Here is a 17,357-nt window from a genome sequence, read left to right as displayed (position 1 = left end):
TCCAAAGAGAGCTGAGCTTCAATCACAGACTTGTGAGTCATCTTTGGTTCTGGGCACTGGCATAGCCCCTCCAGGGTGGATCCTTCTCTTCCTCCACCCTCCCATCCTCAGCCTCTGAAATGGCAACGATGAAATGGCAACAAATGTTCAACCCAGGAAATGGCGACAGGCACGGGGCAGCAAGATCTCTGGGAGCCCTGTGATGACCACGTTAGCACCCTGGATACCTTAGAATCAGCCAGAGTCAGGATAAGCAAAAGGCCTTAGTCTTTATTCTTGGTCCTTAGCAGTATAAGTGAAGGGAATGGCCACTGAGGATCTCCACGACCTCACTCTTCATCTTCCGCCCAGAAGTGATTCTGGCTTGTCTCACTCCACCCCTTAGTCCCTCCCATAATTCTCTGTATACACCAAACGATCGAACCAGCACAGGATAGTGGAAAGAGCCATTTTCCAAGCATATCCTTGTGTTGTCCAATCGGTCATTAGCCTCAAGTGCTGGATTGTCTGACCTCGGTGCATTAACTTAAGAGTTTCAGCCCTTTACCGACCCCCACGTGAAGAGTGGTAGAGACCTAGTTTAGTTATAAATGTTCTAAACCAGTGACATCAAGCTCAAATGCAAAGGAAGACCCCTGCAGTGGTGTACTGACTTAGAAAACCACAAATCAATATTATCTATGTTGTATTGTGCTTTTCTGTTGCTAAATATTTTCCAATTATAGCTTCATCTGGCTTTACGCTGGGGATTTTTGCAGCCACGATGGTGAATCGGACAGCTCTGCAAAACTAGGCTGCTGCAGGAAAAGATGGAGCTACTTACTTAGTCTCTTGGATAGAAAAGGGGAATTTCTTGGACTATGGCCAGGTCTTCGAATGTTCTGGTACCTGGTGGTCTGGAGAGGGAAGAGGAAGTTTCTTGAACACATTTTGATTTTCTCAACAGTCCAGAGATCCCGTTGTTTTAGAGAGAAGGGAATTTTAAGGTGGTACCATACTCTTGGAGAGAAAGCCCTAGTCCTGGGGGAACAGCAAAGTCACAATAGAGATGAGGAAAACAAAACAGTCTTTCCCCTCTGAAGCTCTCAAGGGATGTGTGGATAGCAGAGTTCCATTGGGAAGAATGAAATGCTCCAATTCCCAAAGTAACACTTTTCCCAAGGCTCTGACTCGCCTGTAGAATGAAACTGTATTAATGTGTTCTAAAATGTTCCCTACAGACCTACCCACCTCTCTCCCCCTAGATTTGTGCAGCATCTGCTATGGTTTAAAGCACCAGCCCGGGTCTTCCACTTCCAGGGCCTGCTGGCAAAACCTGAGCGCCTCATCCCATGTCCCTGCTCTCAACACCAGTCCAACGTTAGAAGTCACAGAATGGAGGTCTTGGAAGAGGCTTTGGATTTTTCGTCCCTCTTTTTCCCCTTCTCTTTTTACATCTGGGGAAGCTGAGTCTCACAGAGGGGATGTGACCTGAGTTAGCCAGAAAATTTTGACAGAACTCAGAGAAGGAAAATATCCTAGTGATGGCATAATTGAACAGAAACTCAAAGGCAAATACTTGAAAAATAAGTTTATTGTAACTAAACAATATAAAATTTGACAGATGTTTCAAAACATTCTTGCAAAAAAAGTAAACCCATGCCCCCCCCCCTCATCTTGTCTCAACTGATATACAGGATGAACTTGTTCAGAGCCACAACAACAAAAAATAATCAGCTTTTATTTGGTCGAACTCAAGAATATTTCAAAACTTCATGTTCTAGGCAAAGTTCAGTAAAAGAGGGACTAATGGAGAGAAATCAATGGACTACTTTATGGTACATCTTTTATGTTTATTCTCTGTTCTATTGACATTCAGAAAGGCAGGACTGTCTCCAAATGGGAGACCGCCTGGGATGCTAAAAAGTTCATCCATTAAACCACAGAAGCTAGAGAGAGAAATACAAGACATGAAGCTGAACATTTATTTAAAAAATGAATGCAAGGAAATATCACTATGTACATTTTAGCCTTTGGCATATATTTGACCAAGACCCTCCCCCTTTCCCTTATATACACCACTCCGTTCATTCGCTTGTTTACATTTACTTCCACAATACAGTTTTCTCATTTGTCTGTGGCCAATTTCAAAATGAGGTAGATGAGCTGTCTGATGACGTCCTACTGAAATTCCCAGGTGGGCTGCAGGACACATGCCTCACACCGGCCTGGAAATGGCGCATATGTGACGAGAAGCCAGAAAGTGCGACGACCCCCCTATGCCATGTCACCCCGGGAGACACGGATTCCGAGGTCTGGGGAGGTTGTGGATGTGGCAGAGTTTGTCTCTGCTAAGAGAAGTGGGACCGACGCAGAACACAGAGTCTGTAAAAGCGTGAGATGGGCTCAGATGGGGAGCAGTTGCCACCTCGGTCCCTGGGCATTTCCTGACAGCTCCAGCGCAGACGTCTTCCCCCTCGTGTTCGGGCAGCACCTCAGGAGAAAGGCCAGTGGGGCCCGTGCACTTCAGGGGGACCCTCGGCTTCTTTTGCAGAGCAAGGAGTCGACACTCACTTCGACATGTGGCCGGCCAGCCTACGAAATGCTGGCGTGCCCCGCCAGGTCGGTGAGGAACCGTTACCTTTGAGACGTGCAAATGGACAGAATGTGCAGGCACACAGACTGAGCATCTGAGGGGATAGAGATCAGCACCCTGGAGGGAGAGAATGCTCACGGACTAGCAAAGGGCCCCAGAGACCGGAGCCAACCTTAAAATGCCCTAAATAGCTGGGTCAGGTGAAAACCCTGAGTAAGCAGTCAGCAGATTGCAGAGGAGAGAGGGGCTCGTTTCTCAGCAGCATCCAGCACACACTTAACACAAGGTTACAAGCTGAGGGCGTGCGCTGTCTGTCTGTTACAACAAGGATTCTAACCTGGGGGCTAAACTTTTTTTTTTTTTTTTAAACACCTAGATAAGGGTATTTCTCTGTAACTGATTTTCTTGGAAATCCTATCTATTTTATTTGATACTTTCTTCTGAGGAGCAGTCTATAGGTTTTAGCCAGATTGCCAAGAGGTCTATGACAGATGCCCCAAACTGAGAACCCAAGATCTCTAGCATCACAGTTAAGAGGAACTGTGACTAATTCTAAATATCTTTAAAAAAAAATCTAAATTTTAACAAAGCAATCAAATCAATACTGGATCTTAGTCTCCCTACTGTAAAACACGAGAGTTGAACAAGATGACCTTTGAAGTTTTCTTCTAGCTCATCCTCAGCTGAGCAATATTTAAAGGAACTGCTCTTGGATATCGTTCAGATAGTGAAATCCACTTAACTGGCAGTTGTGAGGATGCTATAACTTGGGTCTGTTACTGGGGGAGCCCACGCTCATCCAAACTGCTGCCTTCCCTCTAAGAGCCCCCCGTGGGGGGAGTCACAATAAGGTACAAGTACAGATTCCCAGCATGCTTCAGGAAATTCTCTTAGCTGTTGCTGACCCGGTGAGAACCTGACCTCCCTTTGAAGAGATGCCTCCCTGCCATTTGGTACTGGCTTAATCTTCCCATCTCCAGTTAAGATGCTTTGCTAAATGATTGTTTTTTCCTTTTACCATTCTGCACTGAACGCTGGTGGCTGTAACCATTCTCTTGGCTTGATGCACCCCATTCTTGGGAGGAAAGGCGAACTCTATCAGGAGCTCTCTCTTGATAGGAATGTGAACAAGATTCTGTTACACGCGCACCCTTCAGAGTTACATCTCTGGACCAGGGCGGCCCAAGTGATTCCTTTGACTTCTGGAAATCCCTTGGAAAAGAACTGGCGAGTCACGGGAGTTTTCATTTCTCGTCATTCCTTGAACCTTGCTACCGATGGTCTTACCCAGGGAATCTATCTTATTTACCCGCTGTAGCTCTGAAATACTTAGTTATTTTCGATAATAACATCCATCTTTCAAGGACTGCTGAGGATACAAGAATTGGACACAGGGGCTTAAGACTGAATAGTTCTAGGGGGCAGCTAGGGGGCGCAGTGGAGAGAGCACCGGCCTTGAATTCAGGAGGACCCCAATCTGGTCTCATACACTAACACTTCCTGCTGTGTGACCCTGGGCAAGTCACTTCACCCCAGCCTCAGGGAAAAAAAAAGACTGAATAATTCTGGAAATATTTTAAGGAACAGTAGTTCTGATGAAACATGGCTATCACTGCCCCAAAATGGGGGCTCTTGAGAGCCAGTTCCCATGATTGTCAAGATGGTGGGATGATGGTCTTTTGCCATCGCTTTTCTAAACCAAGGCTCTCAAAACGAGAAAACACAAGCCAGATCCAAGGTGACGACTACATTAATCTTAACGTATGAGCTCTACTAGGTTTGTGAAAAGATGAATGCTACGACTCCCTATCAGTCATGTAAACTGGTGAGAGGCGGCCCAGGGAGCTGAGGCCCACCCAGAGAGTCTGCGGGGGTGGGGAGTTGGTGCCTCTCTTCTGGTGCCGACTTCTAAGGGAGAACTAGAGAAAATCAACGCTGGCCCAGCTAAAACCAAGAATCTAATAAGAAAGCCTTCCAGACCCCTTTATATACACAGACACACAGAAATGGAGCAGTCTCCGTCCCTGCGTCGGCCTAAGTTGGACAGAACTTTGGGTGTTTCTAGACTCCAGAGCCTTGGGCCAACCCCCCTTCATGCTGGTGAGGAAAAGGGAGGGCGGGTTTGGGGCTAGAGGGCGTGGGATGCCTCGGCCACCCTCCCAATCCATCTGAGGGCACTCAGACCCTCAGAGGCCAGTGCCGGGCTCAGGAGCACACAGCTGGTGAGGGAGAACCCAGGGCTCTGCCCTCCCAACATACCCTGCTGCCTCTGTGGGCGGGGAGGATGGAAATGAGGGGAATATGGCTATGCTCAAGCTCTTGGCAGACTCAATTTGGGGTCTTCAGCACCCACAGCAAGCCCCTCCCTCCACGCAGACAGCAGCACGCACACAGCGTCCTAACGGCCCGGGCCTGGTGGCGGAGCCTGAGCTGCTGACCAGGCTGTCTCACCAGTGTCCGCAATTTCATTGGGAATGAGGAGGCGCTCCAAACTCCCCTGCTTCCTTCACCTTTCCACCATTGCACAAACCAGGCTTCCAAATTCACAGAAGGGGGCGGGCTTCCTGGCTTTGCCTCCCCTTGCCAGTCTTTTTGGTCCATCCGCTTTGCTCCAGGAAGGTCAGTGGGCGAGGGTCTGCAGCAGCTGAACCAGATGCTCTGATTTCACAAAGCGTTGAATAGTTTAAGGGCTCGCTCTATCACCCTTGACAAGCTGGCAGGTTCTCTTCAGCATCTTAGGCTTTTACCAGGTACTCTCATTTGCTCCTTTAAACTACTCGCACCCACCTGCCCATCGCCTTCTGCAGGAAGCTTTGGAGAAAACGGGGGCTCTGTGGATGGGGGACGGTTCATATTCCCGGAAGCTCGCTGGCCCCCAGCTGCTCTGTGATGCTCACCTACAAATGCACAAAGTGGGGGCACAACTGCTCAGTCACTCTCAAGAGTGGGGGCACAACTGCTCAGTCACTCTCCCTACCGGGGGTTGAAAGCAGAGGCTTCGTGTCCTGAAGGAAGCCTCGTCAGCACCCTGGTCTCGGGGCTGGTCCTCCTCTGCTAAGCCGCTTCCCAAACTCCTCCTCCCCTGCCTCAGTCTATGGCCCTGACATCTATGTTACTCCAGGAGAGAACACTGGGGAACTCTGTCAAGGGGGAGCTGCAACGACGCCATGGACACTCCCACTTCTTCCTGACCTCCCCTTGGAAAGGGGCGTCGCTCTGGTAAGCGTGAAGGGCTCCAGGGCACCAGCCTCCCCTCCCCCGAAACAGCTTTGGGCAGCAGCCGCAAGAGGCTCCACAGAGAAGGTGAAACACGGGCTGGCGCCTCTGGGAACGTCCATCTCCCATCACCCCCAAAGGCTGGTTTGGGAGAGGAGCAAATGGCCCTTGCCGTCGCCTTGTCCTTGTCCAACAACTCAGCCCCGGTTTGGCCTCTGAGAAGGGCACCGGGGCTGACCTCCCTGACAGCATGGATTGATCAGAGACACACTGGGGCCCTTGGGCCCACAGAACCGGGACATAGCACCTTGGTCCTCACACACACAGACGTGGGCACTGTGAGCTTTGACAGAGAAAGCAGGGGCAAGCTCCGTTGGCCCCCCACCATCCTGGGGGTTGTGGGGTCAGAAGACAGAGGTGGGGAGGAGGGAGGGGGAGGAAGGAGGAGGCTCACGGCCACAAGCCTCAGAAAGCCAAGAGCGGATTCAGCTTCATCCCCTGAAGTAGCAGGAGGCACCGTCCACAGCGGTCACACCACTTCGTCGGACTCCAGACCGTGGGCTTCGTACAGGGCGTCCAGGATGTCCAGCTGCTTCTCCATGGCCGGCAGGTACAGGTCCAGGTCCCTCTGCATCCCCAGGTCAAACGCCTCCTTGTGATGGTCCCCCTCCCTGATGCTCAGCGCCGCCACGAAATCTTCATAGGTTGGAGCTGCCCGTAGCGCCAGCTGGAAGAGAGAGGAACGGGCTCCTGAGTGTGCCGCGGGCACGGCCACCCCCCAGACACACGCGCACCCAGACAGACAGACAGACAGACAGACTCACACACACACACACACACACACACACACACACACACACACACGCACACACACACACACACACACACGCACACTGCTGGGCATCTCCTCATTTCTCTCCCCTTTTCCCTGATGCTTAAAACTACTCTGTGTTTAGGAAGGGAAAACCAGGGCCCCTCGCTCTCCCCTCTGGAGACCCTGCCGGGCAGGCCTGGTACTGTCAGGGCACCCAGGGCGACCTGGCACGAGCACTCACCGCGAAGACGCCGCGAACCACCCAGCCATGATGCTGCCGCAGTGTCCGGCCATAGGCGTTATCTGCAAAAGAACCAAGCGCCTCCGTGAGAAGCTGACGCCCGAGTGCCGGTGGTTCTACGTGTGTGGGTGCGCGTGTCCGTGCGTACACAGCTGTGTGCATACATGTGTATATACGAGCACATGTGCGGGTGTAGATGGAGCCAGCAGTTTCTCACAGGTGATAACCCCGGGCCCCCACTCTGAACCCCAGCAGAGCTTCCTTCCATTTTCAGTGGGAGCCCCCCCACACAGTGATGCTGACCTCAGCTAGGTCCCCACGGGGGGGGGGGGGGGGCTCTCCAGATAATGAAGGAAGATTCAAAAGCAGGTGACCTTTGGGGGACTCAGGAGGACACACTGAGGGACGGCGGCCCCCCTCAGTCACGGGGCCTGACTCTGCCGTTTAAAATTCAGCTTTGGTAGCTGACGCCATTAAGAAATCATTTCCATTTCGGTTTAAAAAAGGGCCCTTTCGCACAAGCCCTCGGGCTCCACAGGCCCTGCTGGGGCCCAGCTCTGGCCCGCCTCTCTTCTGCACACTTTCATGTTTTCTTCCATTTCAGAGAAAATCCAAACTTCACCAGCAGCCAAGCCGAGCGTTGCCAGGCCGAGCGTTTCCAGGCCGGGCGTTTCCAGGCCGGGCGTTTCCAGGCCGGGCGTTTCCAGGCCGGGCGTTTCCAGGCCGGGCGTTTCCAGGCCGGGCGTTTCCAGGCCGGGCGTTTCCAGGCCGAGCGTTGCCAGGCCGAGCGTTGCCAGGCCGAGCGTTGCCAGGCCGGGCGTTTCCAGGCCGGGCGTTTCCAGGCCGGGCGTTTCCAGGCCGGGCGTTTCCAGGCCGGGCGTTTCCAGGCCGAGCGTTTCCAGGCCGAGCGGAGGACGCCATCGGACGCTGAGGCTCTCCCCCATGTGCTTATCTCCTTCAGGGTCGCACGCGGCACCGAGAGCTTCCAGAACCAGCCCTGTGCGCCCCGCGTCCTTGTGGGCCGCCTTCTGCTCCCTCCCTGCAGCAGGCTGCCCCACGCTAACCCCAGTTTGTGACTCAACGGACCCCTCCATGATGGACTCCTTCCTGATGGGCTCCTCCATGGGGGCTTCACGGGGGGGCTGACACAGGACAGGTGCTTCTGCTCTCTGTGGGCATCTGGATGGGCAGGAGGCCGTGGCACCTAGGCAAAGCCCGGCCGCAGGGTGCTGGTCACTTCTGGCTGTGGGGTTCCACAAGGCCACGGGGAAGGGGGAGCACATTTGGAGGAAGCCGGTCAGCCGGTGAAGGGGCTCCAGCTGTGCTGGGAGGGACTGAGGACACGTGTCCTGGGAGGCCTTGCAGGACTTCTGGGGCTCATCCTGCCAACTGCTGTAGATGGAACCCAATTTGGATAGTCCATGGGCCCCCAACAGCAGCAGGGCTGCCTCTCAGAGCCCAGCCCTTGCAGGGCCCCCTCCCCAGGCCTCCAGCCCAGATTTCGGGGGGAAGCGGGACCCTGTGGCCGGGACGGGAAGGGGCTCTTTGATGCCCAGGCTGGCATCTCTCTCCGTCCCTGTGGGGCCGCTGCCTCCACCAACAGCCCCTGGTCGTGCCCTTACTCTGCCTCAGCCCGCTGACAAGGAGGAGCCCTCAGCCCTTCCAGCCAGGCACACGGGCAGGCCTGGGGAGGTGCCCATGGTCGCTGAACAAGTTCGCCTGGCAAGGAGCTGGAGTCGACTCCCAAAGTGCAAGCATTCCCGCCCGCTAAGGAGGGGCAGGGGACGGCCCCCGGGACCATGACCAAACATAGGGTGAGCTCGGACCCACAGCCCGCCCCCAGCCACCGTCGCAGCAGACGCAGCGCCAACTCACTCAGGGCTCTCTGGACGTCCTTCTCCCCGTTCTTCACCTCCGTCAGGAAACCCTTCAGAAACTTCAGACCTCTGTGGGGGAACAAGACAGGGCGAGGGAGCGGTCAGCGTCCGAAGGTCACAGGCCGGGCCTGGGGAAGGGGCCAGGCTGAGGCCCACGGGCAGGGATGGCTGAGGCACCTGGCAGGCACCCTGCAGGGCTAGGAGGTGCACTGGATAGCCTGGGAAGTCCCTCCCAATGCAGGGACTCTGGATGGTCCCCCCTGATTTTACAGATAAGGGACGGGAGCCCCAAAGAGTCCAAGGGTCAGGGAGGGCCTGAGCTGGACCTTGCTCTAAGCCCCTGGTGTCCTGAGTACGAAGGTGAAGAAGGCAAGCAGCTCGAGGCTGACAAATGGGACTGACCACAGACTCCCTTCCTCCAACCCAATGTGCACTCAACAGTGGAGAGTCAGGGACCCCCTGCCTCAGTTTCCTCATCTGTAAAATTAGCTGGAGAAGGAAATGGCCAACCGCTCTGCTGAAGGTGAGAAGGAGTCAGATGTGCCTAAAAGTGGCTGAACTTGGAAGGGGAGGCAGGAGAGACGCTGGGCCTGGGTCAGGGAGGCGAGTTCAAGTCCAGCTTCAGACACTGACCAGCCCCATGATTGCCTGCCCTCCCCAAGGTTGTGAGCAGTAGAGGAGACGCTACAGACAAAGCGCCCCACGGGGTTGGGCTGCAGCGCGTGCGGGCCCCGTGCTATCAGCAAACTGATCCTCAGAGTCCTCCCTGATACCTGCGGACCTTCCCCAATCCCCAGTCCAGGAACAGAGGCCCACAAGAGGCGCAGCTTCGGTACCGGCAGTGCACCAAGCCAGCCCTCAGAGGCTTCCCGAGGGCAGGGAGGCCCCCACTTTGGGGTCCGGCCCAGGGTTAATGGAGGAACTCCCTATCTCTCCATGAGACTCATTATCAGAGAAAAATGTGAAACAGAAATGAAGTCCTGGCCCAAGGGATGTCCCCCCCCAATGGCCTGTCCTCTGTGAGTCAGATTATGTATGAGCCCCCTGCCCCCCTCCCAGCCTGTCCTCTGTGAGTCAGACTCCGGGGGAAGCTGGGCCCTGGTTAGTAAAAGCCCGTGCCCACGGCCCACGGGCGGCCAGAGCGGGTGTCCCCAGGCCTCCCCTTACCTCTTGAGCCACAAGAGGGCCTCCGTGGCCGAGTTCCTGACCTGAGCCACGCCGGCGCTCACTTCGTGCAGCACGATCTTCTGGAGGGTGCTGAAGCCTTCCTTGTTGGTGATGTACTTCTGATTGACTTTCTGCAGGAGAAGAGGGAGGCACGTCAGGGACAGGAGTCCGGCCCGAGCGGAAGCAGGAAACAGGCTGCCACGTAACCTGCCTCCCATGGCCCGGGAGGCCTCCTCCCCTCGACGGCGTCCACTCCCTCACCTCCCTAAGGAGGCAGGGCTCGGCAGGAGGCCAGATGGAGGGTCTGGATCCAACCCAAAGCCTGAGGCCTCGTGCCTCTCCGAGCCTGGGAGGAGACCCTGCCCCTGGTTTCACCTCCTTATCCTTAAGCACGGGGCTCCCTTCCTGCCCCAAGACCCAGCGATGACCCGGCTGGAACGAGGGCCAGGCTTAAGTTACACACGATGGTGACGCCGGGCCAGGGGGCCCCCGCCGGCAGGCCTGAGAGGCTTCCCTCACACAGATCACTCCCAGCTGCCTGAGAGATGGGGCTCAGCACAGAAAGCCCCAACTTCCCCCAGCAATGCAGGGCCTGAATCAGGGCAGGGAGGCCGGGGCGGAGGAGAACGCCGTCTCTGGCCCAGGCGGGCCGGGCCTTTGCTCCAGACCGGGAAGGTCCCTTTGGAGTGGGAGGGGGTGGGGGTTGGTGGGGATGATGACGAGATCACAGATTCGGGTCATTAAACAGCTGTCCTGGGCCAGACATTGGGCTGGGGGCACAAAGACACAAAGACTAAAGAGAAGGAAAAGCTCTTGCCCCAGGGGGTTCCATCCTGCTGGCTGATAGGTGCAGGTCAGTAAATACCAAGTCCTTTTAAAAGGGAGAGACCCTTAACTGGAGGCTCAGCTGCGGACCCCACCTCGGGCGAGGGTGTGGAGCTCACGGGAAGTTGCAGACAGAGCCCCCCGTCCACGATCTCCTAGGCCCCGAACGCTTCTGAATCTCTTTTAAATCGCAGATCGCCCAGTGCTGAGAGGAAGGAACTTGTGGCCCCGGGCTCCCCGCCAGCCGGTGACGCGCCAGTCCGAACGCCAGCGCCCTGCCCTTCGAGTGAAAGCCGGGCTTGTGCTCACCTTAATGTTTCCTACAAGGTCCATCTTAACGGGAGCAAAGACCGTCGGGCCAAGTTTATCTACAAGAGAGAGGAATCGGGCTGGGTTTTTCCCTTGAACAGTGGGCATTTTCAGGCTGCTCTACCTCCCCATGCCCTGGGGGCCGAGTCCCTGCCGACTCCTGATTCACAGGTCCTGGATTTGAATCCTGGTGAGGCTGGTGAGCTCCGGCCACCACGGCCTCAGTTTCCTCCTCTGAGGTGAGGGAGCTAGACCAGCTGGCCTTCCTGCCCTGGATGTAGGTCCGGGACCTTCCCCCAAGCCCTTTACCCTCACTCCCTGGCCTCCCACTCTAGGACTGAGACCCTCCAGCTCTTGGCTTTGGACATTTTTCTCCACAATCCTCTGCTCTCACTGTGGGACCCTCAGAAGCCTTCCCTGAGCCCCCTTAATCCCCACATTACCCCATGTACAATTGAGTGTGTGTTTGTCTCTGTTGTCCCTCCTTTGGGTCATACACTCCTTGAAGCAAGAACTACCTCTTGCCTCATTTTGTGTGCCCATAGCCCAGTGCAGTGCCTGGCACATAGTAGGAGCTTTACCAAGACTTGTTTCTCCTCCTCCTGCCCTTTGGTCACCTCCCAAAGCTTAGGAACCTCTGTCTGCCCAGGGGTCCGAGGAGCCCCACTCTCCAGGGTACTCATAGGGAGAGGGAGCCGAGGGGCCCTTGGGGGCTGTGACTCCCTGAGGGAGCTGAGGGCCCTCAGGCCCTGTGACCCCAGAGGGGGCGGCACACTCTGGCCAATGCAGTCTGAGACTCCAAAGCTCCCCCAAACGGACGTGCTTTTATCTGGCCTTTTATCTGCTCTGTGTTCCAGGCTCAGAAGGGAAATAAAAGACCCTCCAGCCCCGGCAAGGCTCCCCTAGCTGCTCTGTGAGCCCCAGGGGGTCTCTCCCTCCCAGCTCCCCGTGACCACAGGCCTCAGTTTGGGGGACCTGGGGCACCTCTCCCCAGACCACTGCTCCGGGCAGAGGCCGCTCTTACCCAGGACCGGGACGATGGCGTAGCACGACTCCAAGAAGGCTTCCGTGGGGATGCCGCCGTCTTCCAGGAGGTCGATGTCACTGAAGCTGCGCGTGGGGGTGACAGGGAAAGGAGGGAGGGTTAGAGCCACCTCCGGACAGCCACAACTGCGCCAGCCGGCCCAGTGCCACGCTGAGAGCCAGAGCTGTCGAGGCCGGTGGCACTGTGGGCCTGGGGGGCCAGGGAGGAAGATCCCTCGTGCACGGGGGCCGCCTCCTGCGCTTCTCCGCGCCCTCTTGTTCCACTATCAGCAAACTCTCCTTGGTTGGAGAGCCAGGCCCCCCCTCCCAAAAAACTACTGGGCCCGTGTATCCTGTATCTGATCCTCCATGTCTGTCTGGGGGCCCGTAACACCGCAGGGGCCTAATCAACCCTGACTCGATATTCCGCCTCTGTGAACTAGAGCCCTCTGCCTTCCTCCAACAACAATCATCACTAGCAACCCAGACAGTTAACGTTTCTATGGTGCCTACTATGTGCCAGGTGCTTCACAAATATTACCCCATTCTCGCAACAGCTCCGGGAGGTCGGACCCATTGTCTCCCCAGGGGCGGAGCAGCCATTACAACAGCCCCAATGTCCGAGGCTGGGCTGAGCCTGGGAGTCTGGCTCCAGGCCCAGGACTCGGCCCCCGTCCCACCTCGCTCAGCCCAGGGCGGCGGGGACCCCCGCCCAGCTCCTGGCCCAGAGGCCCTCGTTCATGTGAACTCCAGGGCCCTTCAGAGCAGGCAGACACGGACGACGTCGACCGCAGACCCGCAGTGCGCTCACTCGCCGCGCTGCGCACATGTAAGTAAATGCTGTTTGTGAGGTCCCGTGTCTAGACCATTTGGGAGCAACTTTTTCTTGAAGAAAGCACGCGTTTCACCGGCTGCACTTATTTTGTTTAATGGAAGCACGAATAAAAACAATCTTCGAGTTCTGCTCTCTCCCTCCCTTCCTTAATTAAGGATTTGCTCGTCACCATAGAAAAGGTGCCTCCAAGAGACTAGCATGGAAGGTTTCACCTCCTCAAGACTCAAGTGTGGCTTCTCTCTCTTGTTGCAGGAAGATTCCCCTCCTCCACATCACTGTCCACGTGCAAAGTAGCCGGGTACGGGCTCCCACTAACATGATCTACGTGGCGCGGACGGTACCTTATGTTCATGGCACTGAAGAACGTCTGGACCTCCTCCGCCTCCTCCTCCTTCTCCTCCTCCGCTCCTGCTCCCGGAGATTCGCCTCCAGGATTCGTTCCCATGGGATGCTCCAGGGGCGGCTCCACGGCACTCTCGTGAGGTGTCTCCGTATCCCTTTCTCCATCCTTGATGTCACCACTTTGTACTTCAAGGAGAAGAACATCACTGTCAATCATCACCGCTCCCTCCCCAAGAGGGAAAAGGGGAAGATACCCGCCGTGGAAGTGGGGGCAGCAGAGGCGTGGGGAGTGCATGGACATGGACCAAAGGGCCCAGCGCTTCCGCTGAAGTTTTTTTTTCTCATTTCAAAAATCCTCTGGAAGGGGACAGTGATGGATATGGAAGAAATCAAAGTGACGTAAAAATAAGATTTATGAAGTAAAATCTATTATTAAAAAGCAAAGCCAAACAAAATCAGTGTGCCTCTTGTTTCTTGCTTCTGTAATAAGTGACAGAGCTAATGAAGTTGGGAGATTCAGACCAAGTTCACTTTTTTTTAAATGACAACTCTACCCCCAGGGAGAGGACTGTGGGAGCTGAATGTGGATCAAACATAACACGCTCACTCTTTCTGTTGTTGCTCGTTTGCATTTTCTTTTCTTACTCATTTTCTTTCCTTTTTAATCTGATTTTTCTTATGCAGGAAGAGAGTTGTATAAATGTTTATATATGTTGGATTTACCATATATTTTAACATGTATAGCATATAGTGGATTGCTTACCATCTAACGGAGAGAGGAAAGGGGGAGAAAATTTGGAACACAAGGCTATGCAAGGGTCAATGGGGAAAAATTATCCATTCATATGTTTTGAAAATAAAAAGCTCTAATAAAAAAATTAAATGACAACCATCAGCAGAAATGACATTCGCATTTCTGACCTATTTGCAAAAGCAGAGTTTTTAATAAAACAAAACTACTTTGGGGAAGGTGAAGAAGGAAACCGTTTTTTAAAAGATCTCAATAACAATTCAGTATGAAGGTGCTTTGGCAGAGTCCTCTAAACCATGGACTGTGGGAGGTGATGCCTTGGTCCCCCGCCCAACGAAGCTGAAGAAATGGAAGCCTGTCTCTAGTCAGAGTCCCACCAGTAAGTGGGTCTGGTATGAGAAAACACAGAACCACAGGACCCCCCAATCACTGGAGCTGGAAGGAGCCCCACAACCCCATTGAGTCAACCCCTCAGCCCCCATTCTAGAGATGAGGAAACTAAGACCCAAATTTGTATGTGCCTTCAACAAGGAGACTGCTGGGTCTCACCCGGCAGTGTGCACCAGATCCCACATCCAAGTCCCCCACCCCTCCAAAGAAAGGCCCATTTCATGTGTTCTCCGTCTTTATTTTTACCTATTAAGTGATCTTCTGTATTTTCTTTAGTTGACAAGCTGTTCCCCTTCTCTGTGGGTTTCATATATAAGGGGCTCTCGTTTTTAATTAGAGTTTCTTCGGAATCACTTATTTCTGTATTTAAAGATCCGTTTTCACAGCTGTTTAATTCTGTCTGCCTAAAAAAAATCCAAAACCAATCCACAAGGCATTATTTCTCACAGAACAGAAAGGTACGCAATCCCTACAGCCTAAGAGGCGTCCCCCACCCCAGTTCTCAACAGACCCTCACAAACAGCTGGGGGAGGAACTGTCCCAATTGGACAAGGCCCAAGGCCGTAGGTTGTGTCTGCCCAGGGGGCTCTGGAGAAAAGGTCCTGAGGGTCCCTGAGTCCCAGATGCCATCCCAGAGCCCCAGGGGGGCTGCCCTTTGCTCAGAAAGTCACAGGAGCCTCCCCACACCCACACGACTTCTCTAACCGAGCTCCCGGGGTGTCGGGAAGTGGGTGCGGAAAACTCCCCCTTTAGCTTCCCACATTCCCCTTCTTGGGTGGGAGACACCTGCACTTTCCCTGAGACATAAACTAGGGGAGGGGGCTGTGGCCCAGCCGGGGAGCTGCGAGGAGCTGCTTACACTTTCCACACCAGTCCAGGGAAAAGAGACATTAATCAGCAATTAGACATTTAAAGATTCTCTCACTCGCCCAAAGTTAACCCTCTCAGGGCGAGCACCTGGGAAGTCAGTCTAATGGAAGAAGTCCCAGTCCCATAGTCCAGTCTGAAGCCTTACTACAGTGACCTCAACCACCCTGGGCTGCCTCAGTTTCCTTATTTAAACAGAGATTAATTGTTTAGTAAACAAAATTAAAACTACAGCGACAAGATGAGTGGCTAAGGCAGGACTTCAGAATTCACTGAGAAGGAAGCCTGACAGTCCTGGAGATCTGTGTACGTCGCTTTATTTTCTTTGTTCAAAATTATTTCATTTTTAATCATTTACGTCATTTAGGATTTGATTTTCCCCAATTACCCATAAAAAACAATCTTTAGCATGTTTTTCAGCATTTCGAGTTGCCAGTTCTCTCCCTCTCTCCTCACTGAAAAGGCAAGCCGCTGGATCTGGGGTCTACGTGGTATAGAATTCCCGAGAAGTCTTTTTCTCAGGGTCACCCCCTCCTCAAATCCTCAGGGGCCAAGCCCAGAATTCTTCCTGCCACGCTGCGCCTCGCCCCGCCTCTGGGAAGCCGTGGTTGGTCTAGTTTCTTTATTCCCATCCCATCAAGTTGGGTTCATAAGCACACCCCGAGCCTCTCTCTGGGACCCACAGGGGCAGCTAGTTCCCATGGAGCCGTCCGGGACCAGAGGACAGGGGCCCCCAGGAGGAGAAAGGGGCGAGACCCTGAAGCAGAGCTTGTCCTGGGGAAGCTCGCGGGTCCTAGGGAGAGCGCGTCTTAGCACCACAAACAGAGAGCGGACCCTACCTTTCCAGGGCGCTGGGAATCGGCAGGATGGGAAGTTTTGTCTTTAAAAGAAGAAAAAAATATATTCACACAAACAGCTTCCAATGCAACAGCCTTACAATTCAGGTGCCTCTGACCACCTCGGGAGGTCCTGAAGAGGAGATCCTAAGGAGGGGGTCCCAAGAAGGGATCCTGAGGAGGGTCCTGAAGAGGAGCTCCCGAGAGAGGGTCCTGAGGAGGGGGTTTTGAGAAGGGGATGCTGAGGGGGTCCTGAGGAGGGGGCCGCAGATGCTAAGGAGGCGGCTGAACACCTAATGCTGGTGTACAGATCTGTCTACACATTTGGCTTTTAAAAAACGATTCTGAGAGCCGTCCCTCAGTGTCATGGCCACTTTGTGGACAAGTTTTATTCTGCAGCATTAAAAACCAAGAGGAGTCCACAATTCCCCAAGGGAGGCCCAAGGGTCTAAGACTCCAAGGGGGAGGAGGGCAGGAGGTCCCTCCTTTGGCCACTGGACCCCCCGCCCAGTTCCACACCCCCTGCAGCAGCAGGAGCCCAGAATCCGGGCCGTCTCCACCAGCAGCCATCCAGCCTCTGCTGGCAGAGCTCTAAGGGTCTCCCACAGAGAGCCAGCCCCTCCTGGAGACCCCTAGCTGCCAGAGGGTTGGGTGTGAGCTAGGGCAGAGATAGACAGAACGAGGATGGGCCGCGGTGTGGAGGCTCAGGCTACCTCCCAGCAGAGGTGTACTGAGGGGGGGCCGCACCCCGGACTCTGGGCAGAGGCCACGGGGAGAGGGGATTCTGGGTCAGAGGCCTCCCAAAGAGACCAACTGCCGAGATGGGCTGTTGTAAAACAAGGGGCTTCTTGAGAGTAAAGGTCCAAGGCTGCCATTTATGGAGGGCTCACCATGTGCCAGAAGACGGGCTGCGGAGGGGAGCTCACGGGGCGAGGAAGCCGCCGCCGAGAAAGGGGAGCTTTGGGGAGCGGGACAGTGTGCCGAGGGGGGAGGGCCGGGAGACGGCAGCCCCCTCACCTTGCTGGGCTTCAGCACCGCGAGCCGGGGGGAGCCCGGAGGGGTCCGGTACAGCAGCTCCGAGGTGAAGGCCGCATTCGCGATCTGCATGCACTCCTCCAGCGTCTTCAGGAAGGTGTTGCAGGTGGACTGCAGCAGAGTGCCCACATCGATGCCCTCCTGCAGAGGAAGTGGGAGGCTGCCATCTTGTGGAGGGCCGCGCCGCGCGGTCAGGAAGTCTCCACCTCCCTGTGTGGGCCCCAGCCCCCTGAGCCCCCTCCCCGTGTGGGCCC

At 54.9% G+C, this 17,357-nt stretch overlaps 1 protein-coding gene across 1 annotated transcript in view; it reads right to left on the bottom strand.

The window, feature by feature from the left end:
- Window positions 1-1,811: 1,811 nt before the first annotated feature.
- PLEKHA8 (pleckstrin homology domain containing A8) overlaps window positions 1,812-17,357 on the bottom strand; it is a 40,053-nt gene continuing 24,507 nt past the window's right edge. Inside the window, exons 5-14 of the mRNA XM_074266709.1 lie at window positions 17,086-17,244; window positions 16,072-16,112; window positions 14,612-14,769; window positions 13,224-13,410; window positions 12,049-12,134; window positions 11,025-11,083; window positions 9,891-10,021; window positions 8,722-8,792; window positions 6,847-6,908; window positions 1,812-6,518 (exon numbers count right to left, since the gene is read on the bottom strand). Coding sequence (XP_074122810.1) covers window positions 6,321-6,518; window positions 6,847-6,908; window positions 8,722-8,792; window positions 9,891-10,021; window positions 11,025-11,083; window positions 12,049-12,134; window positions 13,224-13,410; window positions 14,612-14,769; window positions 16,072-16,112; window positions 17,086-17,244 — 1,152 coding nt within the window. The 3' untranslated portion in view covers window positions 1,812-6,320. The remainder of the gene's footprint in view (window positions 6,519-6,846; window positions 6,909-8,721; window positions 8,793-9,890; window positions 10,022-11,024; window positions 11,084-12,048; window positions 12,135-13,223; window positions 13,411-14,611; window positions 14,770-16,071; window positions 16,113-17,085; window positions 17,245-17,357) is intronic.

This window comes from Sminthopsis crassicaudata, chromosome 5, assembly GCF_048593235.1.
Source record: "Sminthopsis crassicaudata isolate SCR6 chromosome 5, ASM4859323v1, whole genome shotgun sequence".
Classification (NCBI taxonomy): Eukaryota; Metazoa; Chordata; class Mammalia; order Dasyuromorphia; family Dasyuridae; genus Sminthopsis; species Sminthopsis crassicaudata.
This window is presented reverse-complemented; position numbering and strand designations above follow the sequence as displayed.